The 26,928-nt window shown below is 42.0% G+C and overlaps 1 protein-coding gene and 1 long non-coding RNA gene across 43 annotated transcripts in view; one reads left to right on the top strand and one right to left on the bottom strand.

Annotated features, from left to right (window-relative positions):
- Positions 1-20,568, top strand: part of SORBS2 (sorbin and SH3 domain containing 2) — a 390,878-nt gene extending 370,310 nt beyond the window's left edge. For all 42 annotated transcript variants that reach the window (XM_037730851.1, XM_037730866.1, XM_037730874.1 and 39 more), the window contains 2 exons: positions 3,559-3,665; positions 18,431-20,568. In XM_037730851.1, coding sequence (XP_037586779.1) covers positions 3,559-3,665; positions 18,431-18,492 — 169 coding nt within the window. In that variant the 3' untranslated portion in view covers positions 18,493-20,568. The remainder of the gene's footprint in view (positions 1-3,558; positions 3,666-18,430) is intronic.
- On the bottom strand, positions 460-18,482 carry LOC119468005. Its single transcript, XR_005196643.1, has 3 exons — positions 18,405-18,482; positions 10,663-10,738; positions 460-493 (listed from the first exon to the last, which is right to left on the bottom strand). It is a non-coding gene; the product is annotated as an uncharacterized LOC119468005 (long non-coding RNA).
- Positions 20,569-26,928: the final 6,360 nt, after the last annotated feature.

Raw genomic sequence — 26,928 nt, 5'->3', positions numbered from 1 at the left:
GGAGCAGAACAGGCTAACCAAAGCCTCCTCCTTGTGGGAGGTCCTGGAGGTGGCCTGGTGCCTTTGTTACCATCAAGTCCTTCCTTGCTCCCCACAGACCTGAAACTCAGCAAAAAGAATCTGCAGTCGAGACTGTTTCTCACGGAGTACAGCCAGAAAGGTGTTATTGGTGAGGGCAAGTCTGTACTTTGGAAAGAACAGGTTACAAGTGATAATCATTTAGAATCTCACTTAAGGCTAGGTGCAGTCACTCATGTCCGTAACCCCAGCACTTCAGGAGGCCAGGGCCCAGGAGTTCAAGACCAGCCTGGGCAACATAGCTAAACGCCATCTCTACAGAAATAAAAACAAAATATTAGGTGTGATGGCATGCAGCTGTAGTCCCAGCTCCTCAGTAGGCTGAGGTGGGAGGATCACTTGACCCAGGGAGGTTAAGGCTATAATGAGCCATGATTATGGCACTGCACTCCAGCCTGGGAAACAGAGCAACACCCTGCCTCAAAAAAAAAAAAAAAAAAAAAAAAAAAAAAGTTTGCTTAATTGGAAAACACTAAAAATGACTTATAATTCTAAAGTTTTTGTTTGTTCTCTTATTTACCCAAACGAGGATAAGATCACATTATAAAAAATAAATTTAAGGGCTGCTTAGGTTTATTGCATTACCAATATATTATATCAAACAGCTTTTAAAGTGTTTATGAATGAAAGGTTACATTTTCAAAGTCCTGATTTGTATATTATAAAACATTGTTTATTAAATGTATATTTGATTATAGCCTGAATTCGAGATTTTAGGGTGTTGCTTAGTTGCTTTCATTTAAAAATGTTTTTTTTTTCTTCTGAGACGGAGTTTCGCTCTTGTTACCCAGGCTGGAGTGCAATGGCGCAATCTCGGCTCACCGCAACCTCCACCTCCTGGGTTCAGGCAATTCTCCTGCCTCAGCCTCCTGAGTAGCTGGGACTACAGGCATGCGCCACCATGCCCAGCTAATTTATTTGTATTTTTAGTAGAGGCGGGGTTTCACCATGTGGGCCAGGATGGTCTCGATCTCTTGACCTTGTGATCCACCCGCCTCGGCCTCCCAAAGTGCTGGGATTACAAGCGTGAGCCACCGCGCCCGGCCTAAAAATAAGTTTTGAGCAAAAGTAGGAACATAATATTTTGTGACTGCAATTCAGGGTTTTCGTGAAATGTATGCTAGAAAAAGTGCAAGTTACAGAGAGGGCCTCCAGTTGGGCTCAGCATTTCCTGATTAAGAGACACATTTCTTTTGGAGGCATCCTTACCACACCATCATCATTCATCTCACCAACACATCTCAGGACAGCGTTTTTTAAAACTGTGATTCGACTCCATTTCCTGTCACACAGCACTGACTTTGAAAGCCGGCAGAGGCAGGAGGATTTCCTGAAGGTGTGTTTATGTTTCCATAAAACTCCTTGGGTTCGGTTTTGTTTTGTTTTTGTTTTTGTGGCCTAATTAAACCAGAATGGTAAATAAATTTGGACAGACATGTTGGCTTTCATCCCACAAAAATGAAGGAGTCTGTGCCAATCTTGTTGCGTTAGCTCTGAGACCTTGAGATTCTTTCCAGCAGCTGGGGCTGGCAGCCTTGGGTAACTGGTCTCCATGATTGGCTGGAGATGAGCCTGGGCAGGGTTCAAGCCGGAGAATCTCAATAAAAGAATCAGTTTTCCCAAAGTGAGAGGTGCTGTATATACCCACCAGAACAGCAGCCCAGGAATGACCACTCTCTCTCAAATGTGAAATTGGAAAAACGACCATGAACTTTCCCCCAGAGATAGACAAAAGGTATCACCCCTTCACTTGAGCAGCCTCCAAATCAAATTCTTAACACAAACAACAAGATGAATTGACTCCCTCTACTAAAGCTGCCCGCATGCAAACATCCAAATCAGGTGTGTTTGTGTACGCCACAGCTCCCTGTCTTTTTGGCCACTGCTCTGGGATGCTAGCTGCCTTTCTCTGTCCTTCCCCATAATCACAAACCCCTCTCTCAAGAAAAGGCCTCAGAAGCCCATGCTCAAAAGAATGTAAGTGGCTATAAGGTTTACTGGAAGGATGAAGTTTTAACAGGGAAGAAACCTCTAATGTTGAAATTTCAGGCTTTGGTGCCAGGGCAGGGAAAACCATGTTTTCTAGGGAATGGTGTTAGGCACCCCTTCTTCTCACCTCTTTCCTAGAATCCTTGAAGCCGACTCTATCCAGTTCCCCCAATCCAAGTGGTGGATGAACAGGCGAAGCCAGTGGGTCACTGCTGCTATCATTAGATTTGAGTGCAAAGGATAGTTTTGTTCTACCAAAATGATTTTCTGACTCATAAAGTAATTAAAAATAAATCGTTCTGGTTCCAGAGCAGTAGTCAAGATTGTGAACTTTTTTAAGTTTCCATTAAAAAATCTAAAATATCTTAGAATGTAGTTATTATTTTCTCATATTAGCAGAATAACATGACTGTTACAAAAAGCAGTAGAAACAAATTCCTAATTTTTAAAAATCCCCCTCACAGTACTGGTAATATTTTAGTACTATTATGAAGAAGTTTTCGTGTTAATTCCATGTTAAATTCTTCTTCACCTTCTCAGCTACAGTAATTTCTGCCTTCATTTTCCAAAGATACTAATCCATGTTACTATTTATTGTAATGTATGCTATTTTCTTACCACAAATTCAGCGTCTGAATGCATTATTGATCAATGTTACCACAGTATATGCTGTCAAAGAATTCAGGCAGGGAAAGGAAAATGGTAGCATTCTATTAATAATTCTTTTTTATATAAAATCATTTCAAGAGAGAATTTTAAAATACAATTTCTCCAGGACTCATTTGAAGCAGAGACTTATGTCCATAATCTGTTTGAAATTGTCTCAGTAATAACGGCACATAGAATACATCTATTCAACTTCATAGGCTAATTACATCAAATGTTCCAATACTGCATCCTCAGAAAACACGGAACAAAACTATTAAACTGATTTAAAGAATTCCTCTTGGTAAAAAAAATGATTGTCCTTTGTAGAGTAATTCACATATAGTAATTTAAAAGACGTGTCTGAGACACTTTGTTTCAATTTAGAATCTTGGAAAATTCAATTCTCAAGCTGCAACTGTTTGCTTCTGATTATGGCTAGCCAAAATTGTGATTCCTTCTTGTTTTTAAACGGTTAAATAATGCAAATATCACTTATTTTATATTTTGTACTATTATTGAATGTCTGAATGACAGACCTTAGATGGTTGGACAATTGAAATGCAGGTCTGACTTATAAATGTTAAAATATTTTAATCCAATTTATGAGTGTTACAATTCTCATGAACATTCCTCGTGAGTTTCAAACGGTTGTTAGAGTGGTCTAACGCCTGTGAAGGTCTAAATATTGCTATTTACATGTTTACCAGACATGTGCCACCCAATATAATATTGTTCATATTGTTAAGAATAGGAATGTTAAAGGTAGAATGAATATTCTTCTATCTTCTATATTTCACAAAGCTGTCAAGACTTTTATAAACACATTCCTTTGTCCTGTTTAAGGTTTCAGGCTCTATATAACTATACTCCTAGGAACGAAGATGAGCTGGAACTCAGAGAAAGTGACGTCATTGATGTGATGGAAAAGTGTGATGATGGCTGGTTTGTGGGTATGTGCGCTTTTTCTTCAGAGACATTTGGCTATTTTGTGATTTGCTTGAGTTTGCTCACTTGCATGGTTTGCTGTGATAGCCAAGCTTCCTTTGAATTCATGTCCTTCATCTTTCAGACGTTCATATGCACCATGTAATCCCAAGGCTATTGCATTTTTTTTTATTGCCTTTTAGGTTTTGGGGTACATGTGAAGAACATGCAAGATTGTTGCATAGGTACACACATGGCAGTGTGATTTGCTGTCTTCCTCCCCATCACCTATATCTGGCATTTCTCCCCATGCTATTTCTCCCCAACTCCCCCCCCCCCGCTGTCCCTCCCCTATTTCCCCCCGAAAGAACCCAGTGTGTGATGCTCTCCTCCCTGTGTCCATGTGTTCTCATTGCTCAACACCCGCCTATGAGTGAGAACATGCGGTGTTTGATTTTCTGTTCTTGTGTCAGTTTGCTGAGAATGATGGTTTCCAGATTCATCCATGTCCCTACAAAGGACACAAACTCATCGTTTTTTATGGCTTCATAGTATTCTATGGTGTATATGTGCCACATTTTCCCTGTCCAGTCTATCATAAATGTGCATTTGGGTTGGTTCCAGGTCTTTGCTATTGTAAACAATGCTGCAATGAACATTTGTGTGCATGTGTCTTTATAGTAGAACCATTTATAATCCTTTGGATATATACCCAGTAATGGCATTGCTGGGTCAAATGGAATTTCTATTTCTAGGTCCTTGAGGAATCGCCACTGTCTTCCACAATGGTTGAACTAACTTTACTCCCACCAACAATGTAAAAGTGTTCCTATTTCTCCACATCCTCTCCAGCATCTGTTGTCTACAGATTTTTTAATGATTGCCATTCTAACTGGTGTGAGATGGTATCTGAATGTAGTTTTGATTTGCATTTCTCTAATGATCAGTGGTGATGAGCATTTTTTCATGTTTGTTGGCCTCATGTATGTCTTCTTTTGTAAAGTGTTTGTTCATATCCTTCGCCTACTTTTGAATGGGCTTATTTTTTTCTTGTAAATCTGTTTTAGTTCTTTGTAGATTCTGGATATTAGCCCTTTGTCAGATGGGTAGACTGCAAAAATTTTTTCCCATTCTATTGGTGGCCAATTCACTCTAATGATTGTTTCTTTTGCTGTGCAGAAGCTGTGGAGTTTGATTAGGTCCCATTTGTCTATTTTGGCTTTTGTTGCCAATGCTTTTGGTGTTTTGGTCATGAAGTCCTTGCCTATGACTATGTCCTGAATGGTTTTGCCTAGATTTTCTTCTAGGGTTTTTATGGTGTTAGATCTTATGTTTAAGTCTTTAATCCATCTGGAGTTAATTTTAGTGTAAGGTGTCAGGAAGGGGTCTAGTTCTGCTTTCTGCACATGGCCAGCCAGTTTTCCCAACACCATTTATTAAACATTTCCTTTCCCCATTGCTGGTTTTTGTCAGGTTTGTCAAAGACCGGATGGTTGTAGATGTGTGGTGTTGCCTCTGAGGCCTCTATTCTGTTCCGTTGGTCTATATCTCTGTTTTGGTACCAGTACCATGCTGTTTTGATGACTGTAGCCTTGTAGTATAGTTTGAAGTCAGTTAGCATGATGCCTCCAGTTTTGCTCTTTTTGCTTAAAATTGTCTTGGCAATGCGGGCTCTCTTTTGGCCCATATGGAGTTTAAGGTGGTTTTTTCCAGTCCTGTGAAGAGGACCATAGGTAGCTTGATGGGATAGCATTAAATCTGTAAATTACTTTGTGCAGTATGGCCATTTTGACAATATTGATTCTTCCTAACCATGAGCATGGAATTGTTTTCCATCTGTTTGTGTCCTCTCTTATTTCCTTGAGCAGTGATTTGTAGTTCTCCTTGAAGAGGTCCTTTTACATCCTTTGTTAGTTGTATTTCCAGGTATTTTATATTCTCTTTGCAGCAATTGTGAATGGGAGTTCGTTCTTGATTTGGCTCTCTTTAAGTCTGTTATTGGTGTATAGGAATGCTTGTGATTTTTGCACATTGATTTTGTATCCTGAGGCTTTGCTGAAGTTGCTTATCAGTTTCAGGAGATTTTTGGCTGAGATGATGGGGTCTTCTAGATATACAATCATGTCATCTGCAAATAGAGACAATTTGACTTCCTCCTTTCCTATTTGAATACCCTTTATTTCTTTTTCTTGTCTGCTTGCTCTGGCTAGAACTTCTAGTACTATATTGAATAGGAGTGGTGAGAGAGGGCATCCTTGTCTAGTGCCAGATTTCAAAGGGAATGCTTCCAGTATTTGACAGTTCAGTATGATATTGGCTGTTGGTTTGTTATAAATAGCTTTTATTATTTTGAGATATGTTTCATCAATACCTAGTTTATTGAGGGTTTTTAGCATAAAGGGCTGTTGAATTTTGTCAAAGGCCTTCTCTGTATCAATTGAGATAACCATGTGGTTTTTGTCTTTGGTTCTGTTTATGTGGTGAATTACTTTTATAGACTTGCTTATGTTGAACCAGCCTTGCATCCCTGGGATGAATCCTACTTGATTATGGTGGATAAGCTTTTTGTTGTGCTGTTGCAATCTGTTTGCCAGTATTTTATTGAAGGTTTTTGCATCTACGTTTATCATGGATATTGGCCTGAAGTTTTCTTTTTTGGTTGAATCTCTGCTGGGTTTTGGTATCAGGATGATGTTGGTCTCATAAAATGATTTGGGAAGGATTCCCTCTTTTTGGATTGTTTGGAATAGTTTCAGAAGGAATGGTACCAGCTCCTCTTTGTATGTCTGGTAGAATTCGGCTATGAACCTGTCTGGACCTAGGCTCTTAATTCCTGCCTCAACTTCTGTCCTTGTTATTGGTCTATTCAGGGTTTCTACTGCTTCCTGGTTTAGGCTTGGGAGGATGCAAGTGTCCAGGAATTTATCCATTTCTTCCAGGTTTACTAGTTTATAAGCATAGAGTTGTTTGTAATAATCTCTGATGATGGTTTGTATTTCTGTGGAAACTGTGGTGATATCCCCTTTATCATTTTTTATTGCATCTATTTGATTATTCTCTCTTTTCTATTAATCTGCCTAGTGGTCTATTTTGTTGATCTTTTCAAAAAGACAGCTCCTGCATTTATTTATTTTTTGAAAGGTTTTTTTTATGTCTCTCTCTCCTTCAGTTCTGCTCTGATCTTAGTTATTTCTTGTCTTCTGCTAGGTTTTGAGTTTTTTTGATCTTGCTCCTCTAGCTCTTTCAATTTTGACTATAGGGTGTCGATTTTGATCTTTCCTTGCTTCTCATGTGGGCATTTATTGCTATATATTTTCCTCTAGACACTGCTTTAAATGTGTCCCAGAGATTCTGGTATGCTGTGTCTTCATTCTCGTTGGTTTCGAAGAACATCTTTGTTTCTGCTTTCATTTCATTGTTTATCCAGTCAACATTCAAGAGCCAGTTGTTCCGTTTCCATGAAGCTGTGCAGTTCTGAGTTAGTTTCTGAATTCTGAGGTCTAACTTCACTATGGTCTGAGAGACTGTTTGTTATGATTTCCATTCTTTTGCATTTGCTGAGGAGTGATTTACTTCCAATTATGTGGTCAATTTTAGAGTAGGTGTGATGTGGTGCTGAGAAGAATGTATATTCTGCGTGGGGTGGAGAGTTCTGTAAATGGTTGAGGTCTGAGTTCAAGTCCTGGGTATCCTCGTGAATTTTCTGTCTCATTGATCTAATATTGACAATGGGTGTTAAAGTCTCCCACTGTTATTTTGTGGGAGTCTAAGTCTCTTTGTAAGTCATTAAGAACTTGCCTTATGTATCTGGGTGCTCCTGTATTGGGTGTGTATATATTTAGGATCATTAGATCTTCTTGTTGCATTGATTATTTTACCATTATGTAATGTCCTTCTTTGTCTCTTTTGATCTTTGTTGGTTTAAAATCTATTTTATCAGAGGCGAGAATTGCAACTCCTGCTTTTTTTTTCTCTCTCTCTCTCTCTCCATTTGCTTGGTAAATCTTCCTCCATCCCTTTATTTTGAGCCTTTGTGTATCCTTGCATGTGAGATGGGTTTCCTGGATACAGCGCACTGATGGGTTTTGGCTTTTTATCCAATTTGCCAGTCTGTGTCTTTTGATTGGGGCATTTAGTCCATTTACATTTAGGGTTAAAATTGTTATGTGTGAATTTGATCCTGCCATTTTGATGCTAGCTGGTTGTTTTACCCGTTAGTTGATGTAGTTTCTTCATTGTGTTGATGCTCTTTACCATTTGGTATGTATTTGGAGTGGCTGGTACTGGTTGTTCCCTTCTATGTTTAGTACTTATTTCAGGAGCTCTTGTAAAGCAGGCCTGGTGGTGATGAAATCTCTGAGTACTTGCTTGTTCGTAAAGGATTTTATTTCTCCTTCACTTATGAAGCTTAGTTTGGCTGGATGTGAAATTCTGGGTTGAAAGTTCTTTTCTTTAAGGATGTTGAATATTGGCCCCCCCACTCTCTTCTGTCTTGTAGAGTTTCTGCTGAGAGATCCACTGTGAGTCTGATGGGCTTCCCTTTGTGGGTAACCCGACCTTTCTCTCTGGCTTCCCTTAGCATTTTCTCCTTCATTTCAACCCTGGTGAATCAGACAATTATGTGCCTTCAGGTTGCTCTTTTTGAGGAATATCTTTGTGGTGTTCTCTTTATTTCCTGGACTTGAATATTGGCCTGCCTTGCTAGGTTGGGTAAGTTTTCCTGGATAATATCCTGAAGAGTATTTTCCAGCTTGGATTCATTCTCTTCGTCACAGTCAGGTACACCCATCAAGCATAGATTATGTCTTTTCACATAGTCCCATATTTCTTGGAGACTTTGTTCATTCCTTTTTACCCTTTTTTCTTTAATCTTGCCTTCTTGTTTAATTTCATTGAGTTGATGTTTGACCTCTGATAGCCTTTCTTCTGCCTGGTGAATTCGGCTGTTGAAACTTGTGTTTTATTCGCGAAGTTCTCATGTTTTGTTTTTCAGCTCCATCAATTCACTTATATTCCTCCCTAAGTTGTTTATTCTCATTAGCATTTCGTTAAATCTTTTTTCAAGGTTCTTAGTTTCTTTGCACTGGGTTAGAACATGTTCTTTTAGTGCACAGAATTTACTTATTACCCACCTTCTGAAGCCTGTTTCTGTCAATTCATCACACTCATTCTTCATCCAACCTTGTTCTCTTGCTGGTGAGGAGTTGTGATCCCTTGTAGGAGAGGCATTCTGGTTTCAGGTGTTTTCATCCTTTTTGCACTGGTTTCTTCCCACATTTGTGGATTTATCCACCTTTCGTCTTTGCAATTGTTGACTTTCAGATTGGGTCTCTGAGTGGACGTTCAGTTTGTTGATGATGAAGTTAACTCTGTTTCTTAGTTTTCCTTCTAACATTCAGGCCCCTCTGCTGTAGGACTGCTGAGGTCCACTCCAGTCCCTGCTTACCTGGGAATCACCTGCAGCAGCTGCAGAACAGTAAGGGTTGCTGCCAGTTTCTTCTTCTGCTATCTTTGTCCCAGAAGGATACCTGCCAGATGTCAGTCTGAGCTCTCCTTTATGAGGTGACTCTGGATATACGAGGGCCAGGGAGCTGCTTGAGGAGACGGTCTGTCCTTTATAAGAGCTCAAGTGCTATAGCAGCTCAAGTGCTGAGCTGTGAGGTCCATTGTTCATTCAGAGCTGCCGGGCAAGCTCTGAATTTAAGTCTGCTGCTGCAGAACTCATAAACCCCCCCTTTTTTTTCCCAGGTGCTCTGTCCCAGGAAGTTAGGGCTTTATTTATAAGTTTTCTGTCATGTTGCTGCCTTTTTTCAGGGCTGCCCTGCCCAGCAAGGAGGCAGCCTAGTCACTGTCTGCCTGCGGAGGCTTTGCTGAGCTGCTGTGGGCTCTGCCCAGCTGCTGTGTGAACTTCCCTGCAGTCCTGTTTATATGGGTGTAGTTAGAACTGCCTCAGCAATGGCGGCCCACCTCTGTAATGGCAAACTCTCTCTGTAATGGTGGACTCTCTCTGTAATGGCGAGCTGCCTCAGCAATGGCAGATGACCTCCGTAGTGGTGGGCTGCCTTGGTAATGGTGGACGCCCCTCCTCCACAGAGCTGGACCATCCTGGGTTCAGCTGTGCTTGCTGTGAAACTCTCAATCCAGAGCATTTCAGATTGCGGGGTTTTTTTTGTGGGGGTGTGACCAGCCGAGTCTGATCACCTGGCTCCCTGCCTCAGAACACAGCCCCCCCCCTTTTTTTTAGTTGAACAGGTGACTCCTCTGTCTCCCAGGTGTCCCAGTCACCTGTTGAAAATGCGCCAGGATCTGTATGATTTCCTATAAGGTGACCCACTGCACCTGCTGAAACGGCCACGCTGAGATTCGTGGTACTTTTTTTGCCTGGGAATCTCCTGGCCTGGCTCCCTGTTTCAGTCCCCTTTTTATCAGTTGAATGGGCGACTCTGTCTCCCAGGAGCTCCAATCGCCAGCTAAAACGGCACCCAGATCCATGTATTTTGTGCGGAGACCAGCCGTGTGGGCCAAAACAGCCGTGCCAGACAAAACAGCCGTGCTGGCCAAAACAGCTGTGCTGGCAACCCGTGGGGCTCCTCCGCCTGGGAATCTCCCGGTCTGTGGGAAATAAAAGTCTGTCTGGAAATGCGGCATCCACTCACCCTCCATGCTTTCACTGGGAGCTGCAATCCTGAGCTGTTCCTAATCGGCCATCTTGGATCCGTCTCCAGCTATTGCATTTTTAATACGGTTTAGTATTCACTGTGTCAGCTATGTGTGATTTTCTGCTAGCTTTATTTCCAACTCAACTCAGAGAAGAAAATTTCTTTAAATAGCAGAAACCAGGACAGATTGAGATCTAAGAACAACAACAACAAACAGTCCCCAGAAGAGAAATATCAATGCTCAGTTCTGTGGAAAATGTTAGTTGTCCACAGTGAGAATCTAATTTCAGAGGGAGCAAGATTCAGTGAACAGCTCCCTCATTTCTTAGCTCTCATGTAGATCCCTAAAAGTTCAGTGACTCACCTTAGCTTTAATTTACGTTGGAAGTGGAGAGAAGTTCCATTCTTCCCACTTAAAAGGCAATTTTATTTTTACCATCCTAAAAAAAAAATGAGAGGTCTTCTGAGAAAACATTTGTAGACAAAAGTATTTTACGTTGGGACACAGAGGGGAAAGGTGAGAGGAGAGGAGGGCTCACTCTAGACATCCATCGGTGGCAAAATCATGAAAGAATTGAGCCCATGTTGCAGCCACAAGCCTCTGATTTTATGTCCATTAAAAAAAAGAAGAAAAGGCCAAGTACAGTGGCTCACAGCTGTAATCCCAGCACTTTGGGTGGCCGAGGCAGGTGGATTACCTGAGGCCAGGAGTTCGAGACCATCCTGGCCAAAATGGTGAAACCCCTTCTCTAATAAAAATACAAAAATTAGCTTGGGATGGTTACAGGTGCCTGTTATCCCAGCCACTCGGGAGGCTGAGGCAGGAGAATCACTTGAACCTGGGAGGCAGTGAGTGGAGATCGCACAATGTACTCCAGCTTGGCAACAGAGCGAGACTCTGTCTCAAAAAGACGATGACGATGACGACAAAATGTAAAATGGCTTGCCTAGCCAAGGAGAAAGAAAAACAGTCATCCAACCAAGGCAATAAGGGCCAGGATATAGGGGAGAGATGAAGTTTGAGAGACCCCATCCACTCCATCTACACTGCCTAAAGAAGAATTTAGCGGACCAACTTTTACATGAAGTTTCCAAGGAATTATGTTATTTGAAACCAGGGGTGATCATAATGATGACAGCCATTTGTGCATGTGGCTAAAAAATACACCATGTTAGAAATCATGCCCAGTGGTCAGGGATCCAAGATGGCCAAATAGGAACAGCTCTGGAGTGCAGTTCCCGGTGAGAACAACACAGAGGTTGAGTGACCACCACATTTCCCAACAAGTTTTTACCGCCCACAGACCAGGAGATTCCTGGGGCTGAGAAGTGCCACAAGTTTCCGGCACAGCTGTTTCAGCTGGCGCAGCAGGTCTCCACACAAAAACTCACACAAACCTGGGCAGCTGTTTCAACTGGTGCCTGGAACGCCCAGGAGACAGAGCCATGGATTCAACTGAAAAAGAGGGGGCTGAAAACAGGGAGTCAGGTGGTCTGGCTCGGGGGTCCCACCCCAACAAACACCAGCAATCTGAAATGCTCTGGATTACGAGTTTCGCAGCAAGTGCAGCTGGACCCCGGACAGTCCAGCTCTGGGAGGGGGAAGGATATCCGCCATTACCAAGGCAGTCTGCCATTACAGAGGCAGTCCGCCATTACAGAGACAGTCCGCCATTACTGAGGCAGACCGCCATTACCAAGGCAGTTCTAACTATACGTCTATAAACAAAACTGCAAGCAAGTTCACATAGCAGCTGGGCAGAGCCCACGGCAGCTCAGCAGCGCCTCTGTTGGCAGACTGTGACTAGGCTACCTCCTTGCCATGCAGGTCATCTCTGAAAAAAGGCAGCAGCACTACAGGACCTTAAAAATAAAGCCCCACCTTCCCAGGACAGAGCACCTGGGAAAAAAGGTGGTTATGAGTTCCACGGCAGCAGACCTAAACGTACCTGCCCAGCAGCTCTGAACAGAACAACAGAGCTCACAGCTCAGCACTTGAGCTCCTATAAGGGACAGATTATCTCCTCAAGTAGCTCTCTGACCCCTGTATATGCAAAGAGACACGCCATAAAGGAGAGCTCAGGCTAACATCTGCTGGGTGTCCTCCCAGGACAAAGATAACAGAAGAAGAAACTGGTAGCAACCCTTACTGTTCTGCAGCCACTGCAGGTGATCCCCAGGCAAGCAGGGTCTGAAGTGGACCTCCAGCATTCCTACAGCAGAGGGGCCTGACTGTTAGAAGGAAAACTAAGAAACAGAAAGAAATAACTTCATCATCAACAAAAAGGACGTCCACTCAGAGAACCCATCTGAAAGTCACCAACTACAAAGACCAAAGGTAGATAAATCCACAAAGATGGGAAGAAACCAGGGCAAAAGGATGAAAACACCCAAAACTGAAATGCCTCTCCTCCACAAAGGGATCACAACTCCTCACCAGCTAGGGATCAAAGATGGATGGAGAATGAGTCTGATGAAATGACAGAAATGGGCTTCAGAAAGTGGGTAATAAGAAACTTCTGTGAGCTAAAAGAACATGTTCTAACCCAATGCAAAGAAACTAAGAACCTTGAAAAAAGATTTGATGAAATGCTAACAACAATAAACAGCTTAAAATAATATGAATGAATTGATTGGAGCTAAAAAACTCAACACAAGAACTTCATGAAGCATACACAAGTTTCAATAGCAGAATTGACCAAGCAGAAGAAAGGATAGCAGAGATTGAAGACCAACTCAATGAAATAAAACGAGAAGGCAAGATTAGAGAAAAAAGAGTGAAAAAAATGAACAAAGCCTCCAAGAAATACAGGATTATGTGAAAAGACCTAATCTACATTTGATAGGTGTACCTGAATGTGATGGAGAGAATGAATCCAAACCGGAAAACACTCTTCAGGATATCCAGGAGAACTTCCCAAACCTAGCAAGGCAGGCCAATATTCAAGTCCAGGAAATAAAGAGAACACCACAAAGCTATTCCTCAAGAAGAGCAATCCGAAGGCACATAATCATCTGATTCACCAGGGTTGAAATGAAGGAGAAAATGCTAAGGGCAGCCAGAGGGAAAGGTCGGGTTACCCACAAAGGGAAGCCCATCAGACTCACAGTGGATCTCACAGCAGAAACCCTACAAGCCAGAAGAGAGTGGGAGCTAATATTCAACATCCTTAAAAAAAAGAACTTTCAACCGAGAATTTCATATCCAGCCAAACTAAGCTTCGTAAGTGAAGGAGAAATAAAATCCTTTATGAACAAGCAATTGCACAGAGATTTCATCACCACTAGACCTGCCTTACAAGAGTTGCTGAAAGAAGCACTAAACATAGAAGGGAACAACCAGTACCAGCCACTCCAAAAATGTACCAAATTGTAAAGACCATCGACACAATGAAGAAACTGCATCAACTAATGGGCAAAACAACCAGCTAGCATCAAAATGGCAGGATCAAATACACACATAATATTAACCTTAAATGTAAATGGGCAAAATGCCCCAATCAAAAGACACAGACTGGCGAATTGGATAAAAAGTCAAAACCCATCTCACATGCAAGGACACATATAGGCTCAAAATAAAGGGATGGAGGAAGATTTACCAAGCAAATGGAGAGCAAATAAAAACAGGAGTTTCAATCCTAGTCTCTGAAAAATAGTCTTTAAACCAACAAAGATCAAAATGGGCAAAGAAGGGCATTACATAATGGTAAAAGGATCAATGCAACAAGAAGAGCTAATGATCCTAAATATATACGCACCCAATACAGGAGCACCCAGATACATAAAGCAAGTTCTTAATGACCTAACACAGAGACTTAGACTCCCATACAATAATAGTGGGAGACTTTAACACTCCACTGTCAATATTAGACAGATCAATGAGACAAAATTAACAAGGATATTCAGGACTTGAACTGAAATCTGGACCAAGCAAACCTAATAGACATTTACAGAACTCTCCACCCCAAATCCACAGAATATACATTCTTCTCAACACCACATCACACCTACCCTAAAATTGACCACATAATTGGAAGTAAATCACTCCTCAGCAAATGCAAAAGAATGTAAATCATACCAAACATTCTCTCAGACCAAATTAGAACTCAGGATTAAGAAACTAACTCAGAACCCCACAACTTCATGGAAACGGAACAACTGGCTATTGAATGTTGACTGGATAAACAATGAAATGAAGGCAGAAATAAAGATGTTCTTCAAAGCCATCAAGAACGAAGAAACAACACACCAGAATCTCTGAGACATATTTAAAGCAGAGTCTAGAGGAAAATTTATAGGAATAAATGCCCACATGAGAAGCAAGGAAAGATCTAAAATTGACACCCTATCATCAAAAGAGGAGCAAGATCAAAAGAACTCAAAAGCTAGGAGAAGACAAAAAATAACTAAGATCAGAGCAGAACTGAATGAGATAGAGACACAAAAAACCCTTCAAAAATTCAATAAATCCGGTATCTGGTTTTTTGAGAAGATCAACAAAATAGACCACTAGCCACATTAATAAATAAGAAAAGAGAGAAGAATCAAATAGATGCAATAAAAATTGATAAAGAGGATATCACCACCAATTCCACAGAACTACAAACCACCATCAGAGATTACTACAAACAGCTCTATGCACATAAACCAGTAAACGTGGAAGAAATGGATAAATTCTTGGACACTTGCACCCTCCTAAACCAGGAAGAAGTTGAAACCCTGAATAGACCAACAACAAGGGCTAAAGTTGAGGCAGCAATTAAGAGCCTACCACCCAAAGAAAGCCCAGGTCCAGATGGGTTCACAGCCAAATTCTATCAGACATACAAAGAGGAGCTGGTACCACTCCTTCTGAAACTATTGCAAACAATCCAAAAAGAGGGAATCCTTCCCAAATCATTTTATGAGACCAACATCATCCTGATGCCAAAACCCAGCAGAGATTCAACCAAAAAAGAAAACTTCAGGCCAATATCCATGATGAACATAGACAAAAAAATCTTCAATGAAATCCTGGCAAACAGATTGCAACAGCACAACAAAAACCTACACAATCAAGTAGGCTTCATCTCAGGGATGCAAGGCCAGTTCAGCATATTCAAGTCTATAAACGTAATTCACCACATAAAAAGAACCAAAGACAAAAACCACATGATTAACTCAATAGATGCAGAGGAGGCCTTTGACAATATTCAACAGCCTTTATGCTAAAAACCCTCAATAAACTAGGTATTGATGGAACGTATCTCAAAATAATAAAAGCTATTTACGACAAACCCACAGCCAGTATCATAACGAATGGGCAAATACTGGAAGCATTCCCTTTGAAATCTGGCACTAGACAAGGCTGCCCTCTCTCACCACTCCTATTCAACATAGTATTGGAAGTTCTAGCCAGAGCAATCAGGCAAGAAAAAGAAATAAAGTGTATTCAGTTAGGAAAGGAGGAAGTCAAATTGTCTCTATTTGCAGACAACATGATTGTATATCTAGAAGACCCCATCATTTCAGCCAAAAATCTCCTGAAACTGATAAGCAACTTCAGCAAAGTCTCAGGATACAAAATCAATGTGCAGAAATCACAAGCATTACTATACAACAATAACAGACTTAAAGAGAACCAAATCAAGAGGGAACTCCCATTCACAATTGCTGCAAAGAGAATAAAATACCTGGGAATACAACTAACAAAGGATGTAAAAGGACCTCTTCAAGGAGAACTACAAATCACTGCTCAAGGAAATAAGAGAGGACACAAACAGATGGAAAAACGTTCCATGCTCATGGTTAGGAAGAATCAATATTGTCAAAATGGCCATACTGCCCAAAGTAATTTATGGATTCAATGCTATCTCCATCAAGCTACCTAAGAGCCTCTTCACAGGACTGGAAAAAACCACCTTAAACTCCATATGGGCCAAAAGAGAGCCCGCATTGCCAAGACAATTTTAAGCAAAAAGAACAAAGCTGGAGGCATCATGCTACCTGACTTCAAACTATGCTACAAGGCTACAGTCATCACAACAGCATGGTACTGGTACCAAAACAGAGATATGGACCAATGGAACAGAACACAGGCCTCAGAGACAACACCACACATCTACAACCATCCGGTCTTTGACAAACCTGACAAAAAGAAGAAATGGGGAAAGGATTCCCTGTTTAATAAATGGTGTTGGGAAAACTGGCTGGCCATGTGCAGAAAGCAGAAACTGGACCTCTTCCTGACACCTTACACTAAAATTAACTCCAGATGAATTAAACACTTAAACATAAGACCTAGCACCGTAAAAACCTTAGAAGAAAACCTAGGCAAAACCATTCAAGACATAGGCAGAGGCAAGGACTTCATGACCAAAACACCAAAAGCATTGGCAACAAAAGCCAAAATAGACAAATGGGACCTAATCAAACTCCACAGCTTCTGTACAGCAAAAGAAACAATCATTAACGTGAACTGGCAACCAATGGAATGGGAAAAAATTTTTGCAATCTACCCATCTGACAAAGGGCTAATATCCAGAATCTACAAAGAACTAAAACATATTTACAAGAAAAAAACTAACAAACCCTTTTAAAAGTGGGTGAAGGATATGAACAGACACTTCTCAAAAGAAGACATACATGAGGCCAACAAACATATGAAGAAATGCTCATCATCACTGGTCATTAGAGAAATGCAAATCAAAACTACATTGAGATACCATCTCATGCCAGTTAGAATGGCAATCGTTAAAAAATCTGTAGACAACAGATGCTGGAGAGGATGTGGAGAAATAGGAACACTTTTACACTGTTGGTGGGAGTGTAAATTAGTTCAACCATTGTGGAAGACAGTGTGGCGATTCCTCAAGGACCTAGAAATAGAAATTCCATTTGACCCAGCAATCCCATTACTGGGTATATAGCCAAAGGATTATAAATCATTCTGTTATAAAGACACATGCACATGTATGTTCATTGTGGCACTGTTTACAATAGCCAAGACCTGGAACCAATGCAAATGCCCATCGATGATAGTCTGGACAGGGAAAATGTGACACATAAACATCATGGAATACTATGAAGCCATAAAAAACGATGAGTTCGTGTCCTTTGTAGGGATATGTATGAATCTGGAAACCATCATTCTCAACAAAATGACACAGGTACAGAAAATCAGACACCACATGTTCTCACTTATAGGTGGGTGTTGAACAATGAGAACACATGGACACAGGGAGGGGAGCATCACACACTGGGTCTGTTGTGGGGGACTAGGGGAGGGACAGCAGGGGGTGGGGAGGTTGTGGAGGGATAACATGGGGAGAAATGCCAGATACAGATGATGGGGGGATAGAGGCAGCAAACCACATTGCCATGTATGTACCTATGCAACAATCCTGCATGATCTGCACGTGGACCCTAGAAGCTAAAGTGCAATTTTACATATATATATACACACACACACACACACACACACACACACACACACTATATATCATGCTCAGCGATAGAACTCCCACACAAAAGTAGTGCTTGAACGTTTTTCTTCTTTAACGATTTGTAAACTGTTGAAAAATTTTAATTGTATGCTGGATGAAGGATTCTGGCAGTGCTGTTTTTAAATAAATGATGCGGCACTGAGCATGATCTATGAGATGGTGAAACTGTTTGGACAGGGACCGGGTGCTGCCAATGACGCCTTCATGTCGCACCCGTGTTGCGCAGGCTGCTGGCCCCTGAGAAGCCTTGCTCTTAGGATTTTCCACTCACCCTGTCACCTGTGAGCCTCACCTGATCCCTCACCTGCCACTCTTGTGTGGCAGCCTCCGTGGCTGAGTTCCTCCGCCGGCCTCTTCAGCAGGAGGAGGAGTTCCTCCTTTGCCTTTAGATTGGGAGGCTGAGCATTTCTGTTTAGGCGGACGCGATGGCAGGGCATCATTTATGCTGGAGGGGCAGTGACAGCGACAGGCAACCAGCGAAAACTGCTGATTGTGTCTGCTATGGGCTGAAGTGAGTTGCCTACCTTCTCTTCCAAACCCCTCTGGGCCTGGTCTCTTCGCAGGGCCTTGTAAATGCGAGGTATTCAACCCATGCGTATGAACTGATACTGTTGTTACCCACCTTTCATTACTCACTTCTGTTTTCAGGAACCTCAAGAAGAACCAAATTCTTTGGTACCTTCCCCGGAAACTACGTCAAAAGGCTGTGAATGACTCTCCCTCCTTATGCAGGCCGCCTTTCAGCCATGCACCTGCGTCACCGCGCCTCGGACACCCCGCGGGCCTCCCGTTGTCATGCCTTATGGTTTCCAACGCACTGTCGCCATCTCCACCTGCCAGCAAACCACCAGCAGAGTCACTGCCGCTGCTGTGAGCCTGGGGGCGACATGGCAGGCTGGCCTCCCCGTGAAAGTGCGGATTCCTACTTCCTGCCCTAAGCTTTGACAGTCAGAATGTGGGATCAGAAAGAAAATCATGATACTTAAAAATGGTCAAATACTTGAGGAAAAAAAATTAAAAAAGCATCTCCAGGAGGCTCTCCAGCCTCATGGCTCTGCTTCAACGTCTCTCCCCAGGCGATGTTCTCCCCCCCAAGACAACCAGAAAATTGTTGATTGGGAAATGCTGTGGTTTGCGTTTTCACATTCTTAGCTTGGCAGTGTATATTCTTCTCACAAGTTTGCCTCGTGTCTTGGTTTACACCATATGACAACTGTAGCTGTACTTTAGCAATTGTTTGCCTGCACATATATGTTGTAACATGCACAGTGATTACAGCCTTTAAAGCAAGAGGAGGAAAGTTAATCTGGATGAGTGCGATTTTGTTGGTTGAATGTGAGTTTTCAAATAGGAATCCTCTTCTGCAATTTTTTTTTGGACTTTTTAGAAGTGCAAACAGTAAATGAATAAGAGCCTTTGGTAATAACCATGACAATACAAGAGGCTGAGCTAGACTACAGGGGAAAACTATTGTGTTGTAAAATTGCATCGCTATTTTATATTAAAATGTAACGATCAGCATCATGAACAGTGAGCTCTTAGTGTTTTATTTATCTGAAAAAAATGTAAGTAAAAGCAGTGTTAGTGAGAGGTGCAAAGAATTATTCTAACATAGACACTTGAAAGTATCTGTAAGCAATACTAGTAGGTAAGATTTCACTGTGTGTACACATAAACATTTGAGATTGTATGACAACATATAATCCATATATGTTGTACATTTTATGGAAATGTAATAGAATCTCACACGTTATTTTATAGAAATAGAGTACAGAAGCATCACAAGTATTAAGGTTGGTTTTAGCAAGGATTATGATTAATACAATTATTTTTACTATAATAATTATTTTTCTTCTATGGAACTCAGAATCCTGGCTACATTTGAGGACAGGAATATGTTGAGCCTGATTTTCCTGGTGTGTGTAAAATATTTCCTAGGAATAAATTAGGCACTTTTTAGAAACAATGTTAAATCATTCAGGTTTTATTTTCTGCCCTGAAGCAGAAATTTACAAAATGATATTGGGACCTGAAAGATTTAATATAGTTCACAGTGCCTAAATTACACATACTCCGAGAACTAGCTTTGTATTTCTTATGACTTTGCATAAGAACTATTCATCTTTGGATCTTGAGCACCTTATAGATAAAACTTTTTATGGCATTTCTCCCCTGGACAGTGATTGATCTTTTCACAATGTACGTAGCCTCTAGAATTTTGTACATATGTTTGCTCTTTTTTTGTACAGACTATTTAGTTGCTGAGAAAACAGGGAAGTTTCCTGATTTGGTCTTGATTAGCCTTTCCCTGTCTCACAGATCTCAAGCACCCCTAGATAGTGTCATTCTGTCAGACAGCATTTATGCAAAAATCTATGAAGTTAAAAGATCGTAGAAGCCAAACTGAAATGTACATATATACAGACTGATTACAAAGGAATTTCATTAGGAATAAGGTAAAGAAACATCTTTGAGTAGCCTACCTTGATTTCTGTCAAGTTCACAACCAGCTTTATATTTTAAAGGCTTTGGGTTTGAAATTAAATCAAGTGCATGCAGCTTTGCTGATAAATGAATAATTATCTTTGATGCCATTTATGGGAAAAGACTTCAATATCTGTTGCCTGTCATATTTAAGAAAAATTACTGTTTCTACTCTCTGTATCTGATTTTAAAAGAAAAAAATATTCATACCTGGCTTCCAGGAATTGACTTTGAATTCGTACAAGCAAAGGCCATTGTGTTTTTCTTGAATAGACATCTAATAAATTTTGCTTGGAAGTATACTTCAGTTTTTCTGCTTGACATTTATCTTTATATAAATCATGTATTTTATTCCAACTTGTTAAACAAAGAGAAAATGCATTTGCTGTGTATTCTTTTAACACAAAAATGGGGAAAAGATGTGTCAGCATCAGCTCAGAAAAGAACTATTTTTAAACCCACCGCCAAAGCTCATTTGCTAAACGTTCTTTGGCTAAAAATTGCCCTTCTGCTAAAACAATACATTTTAAAATATTTCTGCCTCAAAACAACTATTTTTCCAAGGAGGGTTTCGTTACAAGGAGTTGTAAGCACTTTCCCAATTCAACACTCTTAAATTTACAAATCTTTGCCCTAAGCAGCTTCGGCACCACTGGCCCAGCAGCTTCTGTAAATGTCCACAGGCTTTCAGTGAATTTCAGATGAGGGGTGGCCGTGGGGTCCCTGCTTTCTGCCACACGAATGGGAAAGAGCCAGCTTGCCTGCTTGGACCCTTTCTCATAAACCTTAGTCCCTTCTCGCTCTTTGTGTTTTGACCCTTTTCCATATCTATCTCTTAAATATTCAGAAATATGGATATTCCTTTCTTGCCAACTCAGTGATCAGAGATGTCCCATCACATTGCTTCCCCTTAACACCCACTCTGCTGCCTTCTAAGCAGGATAATTCCTACTCTAGCATTCTGCTAAAATGCAATACCTTTGGGTGAAGAATATACCCCATAATAACCCCAAGACCTCTTTTGGTCTTGTTTTCATCCGAATGTTTAAGGGTCCTATAACTAGATCAATCTGACCTATCCATCCGGTGGGTGGAAGGGTGAAAGGAGGGGACCCTCTGATACTTACATGCCGAATCTTAACCCCTCCTTTAGCTGCATGATCGCTAAAAACAAGCATGTCCATTTCTAACTTGATTCAACACAGAAAGAACCTGTTTGAGTGACTTTTCATAATCATTCGCTGCTTGGTCTCTCATCATAGGTGGTTGGATTGTGTGGCCTGATCATTTCTTCCTGCTGTTTTCCAGATTTTCACCACAAAGAAAGATACTCTTTAAAGAATTATTTGATCACGGCCAGGCGCAGTGGCTCACATCTGTAAACCCAGCACTTTGGGAGGCCAAGGCAGGCAGATCACATGAGGTCAGCAGTTGGAGACCAGCCTGACCAATATGGTGAAGCCCAGTCTCTACTAAAAACACAAAAATTAGCTGGTCTCTGGTGGCATATGCCTGTAGTCCCAGCTACTCTGGAGGCTAAGGTGGGAGAATCGCTTGAACATGGAAGGTGGAGGTTGCAGTGAGCCAAGATTATGCCACTGCACTCCAGACTGAGTGACAGAGGGAGACTCTGTCTCAAAAAAAAAAAATTATTCAATCAAATAAGACTAAGCACTTTGTCAGCTTCCGAGTGCCTGTTTAGTTATTTAATTATTTCAACCTCCTCTGCAGATGGTACTCTCTAACAGTTCATTCATCAGTTATGATCTCAGATTATTTACTCACCATTAATGATTACAGATAGAATGCAAGCAGAGATTGGTGTTAGTAATAAGCAGTCAATGGCAGAGATTTCCAGACTGTGGCCTGTGGACCAAATTCAGCTCATGACCGGTTCTTGCATGACCTGAAAATTAAGAATGGTTTGTACAGGTGAACACTGGCAATCCATTTGATAGAACTCTAACTCTGAACCTCAGTTAAGTAAAACGCAATCTCCCCAGAAAAGGATTCTTTTATTTACATCAGTAACTCTATGTTAGAAAAAAAAATGTGGCCGGGTGCGGTGGCTCACGCCTGTAATCCCAGCACTTTGGGAGGCCGAGGTGGGTGGATCACGAGATCAAGAGATCGAGACCATCCTGGTCAACATGGTGAAACCCCGTCTCTACTAAAAACTACAAAAAATTGGCTGGGCATGGTGGCGCGTGCCTGTAATCCCAGCTACTCAGGAGGCTGAGGCAGGAGAATTGCCTGAACCCAGGAGGCGGAGGTTGCGGTGAGCCGAGATCGCGCCATTGCACTCCAGCCTGGGTAACAAGAGCAAAACTCCGTCTCAAAAAAAAAAAAAAAAAAGAAAAAAAAATGTGCTCAATTTTTATTATATTCCTAAATCAATAACAATTGGTAGAAATATGTTTTCTCTTTATTATGTAAGAATGTACATAGTATCCTTAATTTTGCTTCCTAGGTCACAAAACCTAGAGTATTTACTATCAGTTCCTTTCGAGAAAACCTTTGTGAATGCTTGGCCTGTGCCTACTGTTAGCAACGAACTTGGAAACTGACCAGAGGGAAAGCAATATTGAACACCTGCTGTATACCAGGCTGTTATTCACGTGTGTTCTATCTTTATGCTCACACCAAATCTAAGAGGAAGCCTACTTTGTGTCCATTTTAGAGATGAGGGAGCTGAGGCTCTGGGGGGTTAAATAACTTACCCAGACATTTAAGGTATTACACATAATACATGATCGAAATTGGATGGAGAATGTCATGTGTCCATCTCCCAAGCCTGCCCTCTTACTTCTAAACCATGAAAGCTCAGTGCTAACCACATTGTTGATCACGCGGGGCACTCAGGGTTGAGCAGCTGCATCCATCCGCCTCATTCCCTCTCCACCATTCTCACAAACAGGGCTGGCACGAACGGACACCCCCTCTTAACAGCATCTTACTGTGCATAGGATGAAGGGAGTTATACCCATCAGCACAAATTGTTTCCCTGAAGGAAGTTGAGTTTGGTTTCTAAAAGGACACTAACCAGTGAGCATGTACTTTCAATTACTGACAGGTGCTGGCTGACACAAGCCTGCCTGTGAGTTGACTCACGGGGAGACACCCGAGCCCAGCATGCTCCAGGAGCGCTGTGTGCTTACCGGACGTCTCCTAGGCATACAAAGCCTCAGGCTACACCAGTCATTCTTCTCTGCAGGATGACGCTAAGTGGCCTGAGCCTGAGCTCACTGCTAAATTCAGCCCGCCACAGCTCAGGACAGTTCCATCTGAGCTCATGCACATGCATCTAGTCTTGACCCAAAAAACGTTCAGTACAAGACAGAAATCTGCCTAGCAAATCTTCACCTGTTCACTTGGGGTTTCTTGTTTCATTCTTTTCCCTAAAATACTATGGGTGATTCAGTTGTCCCTGTGTCTTCCAAAAATAAGTATCATTTCCAATACAACTCTTGTTACCATTAACAACACCAGTGGGTGCGGGCTGAATCTCGTACTGATTTCACAGGGAGCTTGAGGACAACTTTTGCAAGCATCTTTTTTTCTTTTTCAATTCCACAAGCAATAGATGCTTATTGTAGGAAAAATTAGAAAGCTAGCTATAAATGAACAAAAAGAAACAGATTCATTAAGAGATCCATGTAGGGTACGGATTCGAGGACGGAACATAACTTCCTGAGTATATCTCTGAACACGTGTATTTATTATGGCAGGGGCCGTGTAGGTAAAAATGGAATCATATTGAATATACTGTTTTGTTTTGGGGTGTGGGGGGGGGGGTGTGTGTGTGCGCATGCGCACACTTTTTTTTTTTTTTTTTTTTTTAGACAGAGTCTCACTCTGTCACCCGGGCTGCAGTGCAGTGGCACAATCTCGGCTCACTGCAATCTGTGACTCATCATTTTAAGCTATTCTCCTGCCTCACCCTACCAAGTGGCTGGATTACAGGTGTGAGCCACTGTGCCTGACTAATTTTTGTACTTTTGGTAAAGATGGGGTTTTGCCATGTTGGCCAGGCTGGTCTTGAACTCACGACTTCAGGCGATCCGCCGGCCTCGGCCTCCCAAAGTGCTGGGATTACAGGTGTGAGCCACCGCGCCCGGCCGGAACATACTGCTTTATAATCTGCACTTACTCTTGATCAGGACTCTGACATAAAGTGAATAAATCATGTTTTCAAGTCAATTTGACATTAGCGAGGTCTATAAAAAGAGGGAGAAGTAGTCTAGGTCAATCCTTGGAATTCATGAAAATACCATTAACTCAAAACTTCAAAAGCAAGAATTACAAAATTACCATCAGGTTAGAAAATCTATTGTAATCTGAGGAACTGGTAGAGGAAGGAAAGGAAAAATGAATAGAGAAAAGAAAATAATACTTAACATCTTCCTACTATCGGCCATCACGTGCTTTAAGCATCTGTATAGCAAATGGATGGCTACAGGAAGAGAGAGCCCAAACTGAGAAATGAATGTGTGGACTGCAGTTGGCTGTAACATCCAAACCATCCTGAAGGTGTGTTTCAATTTTTTGAATCAAAATGGACAGAACAGATCATTTACTTTGAAATTCGACATAGTTCCAAAAGTTAGATCGAGTGTATGTTTATTATGTACTAGCCCAGTGCTTCTTCCCTGGGGGTGGCTCTGTCACTCCCCCAGGGGTCATCTGGCAATTTACGAGCACATCTTGGGGGTGCTACTGGAATCTAGTGCATGGAAACCAGAGATGCTGCTGGACCCACAATTCACAGGCCAGCCCTCACAACTCAGAATTATCCAGCCCAAATTGCCTATCCTGTTGAGGCCAGAAGCCCTGCCCACGAGTAACTCAAACCACTTAGGAGAATAATCTTTTAAACCACTGTAAATCATTGTAAAAGATTTTTTTTTAATCTAGAATTTAAAAGCCAAGAGCCACAGTCCTGATGTTCTCATCTGCCCTATTCCTGGCAGACCCAGACCCTTTGTAGAAAACAGTTCCTCCTCCCGACCTCGGGAGGTAAAGCCGGAATACACATAGGAAGGAATTAGACAATCCCTGAGGTGGACTGAAATACAAGGTAGATGAGTACCTAGAGATAAATATGGATCCCTACAGAATGTCTCTGGGCAAAGCGGTCCTTGTAAAAAACATCTCTACCGAGTCTCAGGTCAGCCTAGGGCAGAGAGGCTATCCCCTCCCACGCGATCTCAGAGGCAATGATGTCGTCAGCAAAAGCTAGGTTTGTGAAGTGAAGCAAGCTCAGTTATCAGTCAGCTGTCGCAGGCCACGTGGGTAGGGTAAAAAGACTCCATTGCCTTCCAGAAGACACGCAGCCTGCAGGGCACCGGTGACGAGGCCAGCCCGGCCTCAGAGTGGGAGCGTCGGTGAGGCTGCGTCGCCACGCTTTACCCGCGGCATTCCATTGTGCCCTCTCATCACTTACACCATCTGCAATGCGAGTGATGCCCATGTCCCTAGTGAAGAAAAGATGGGGATATTCTCATCTCTAGTCTATACTCACAGTAATGTGTGTTTAAACACAAAACCGGGGTCAGACCTTGTTAGGGACTGAAATGTGTCCCCACTCCCCAAAGTTCACACATTGAGTTCTAAACCCCAGAACCTCAGAATATATTTGGAATAGGGCATTTAAAGAGGCCCTATTAAGGTAATTAAGGTGAAATGCGTGGGATAAGCTGGTAAGGTAACCTGAGTGGGCCCTAATTTGATGTAACTAGAATCCTTATAAAAAGAAGCGATCAGGACACAGACATGTATAGAGACCATGTGAAGACACAAAGAAAGCAGCCATCTACACCCAAGGAGAGAGGCTTCCAAACACCAACCCTGAGATACTCCAAGTCCCAGCCTCCAGAACTGGAAGAAAATAAACGTCCATTGTTTGAGCCCCGCAGTCTCCGGTACCTGCTTACGGGCAGCCCACACAGCCTAGTACAGGCCTTCTCTCAGGGACACCCACTTCCACCCACTTCTCTGCTCCCCAGTTCCTAGTGGATGATAAATGCAGAAGATCTATCTTGTTCCAGAGGGTGACAACCGAAATCCCCCTGCCCCAAGCTTCATCCTCAATTTGGGATTTGCATATAAAAACAGGATATAGTAGGGGATAACTGTTGAGTAGTTCAGCTTGTAACTTCACAAAGACACCCCTTTCCTACACACACACACACACACACACACACACACACAGACATACATAGAGCACCCGAATCAAAACAGCCAGCGGTATACTCAGTAACGCAGGAAAAAGTTCTAGGTTCCCAGGGCGTCAATATTTAGCAAGGTCTTCTGACTCGTTGTTAATTACGCACACACTTCAACAGACTAGGAATCTGACATTAATCGACCCTGCAGCAGAAGCTCTATCTGAGTCTGAGGGATAGCAATAGCCCTCTACAAGGGGAGAATCCTAACCTTCCCTACTGCCTTTCATGTCTGCAGGTGGCTTATAAACAGCACACATTTATTTCTCACAGTTCTGGAGGCTGTGAAGTCCAAGATCAAGGCATGAGCAGCTTTGATGTCTGGTGAGGGCCCACTTCCTCAGAGAAAGCCTTCTTGGCTACCTGTGGTGGCTCACATCTGTGATCCCAGCACTTTGGGAGGCCAAGGCAGGAGGGTCATTTGAGCTCAGGAGTTCA

This window comes from Cebus imitator, unplaced genomic scaffold, assembly GCF_001604975.1.
Source record: "Cebus imitator isolate Cc_AM_T3 unplaced genomic scaffold, Cebus_imitator-1.0 Scaffold365, whole genome shotgun sequence".
Lineage (NCBI taxonomy): Eukaryota > Metazoa > Chordata > Mammalia > Primates > Cebidae > Cebus > Cebus imitator.
The sequence above is the reverse complement of the archived record's forward strand: the minus strand, read 5'-3'. Positions and strand labels throughout refer to the sequence as shown.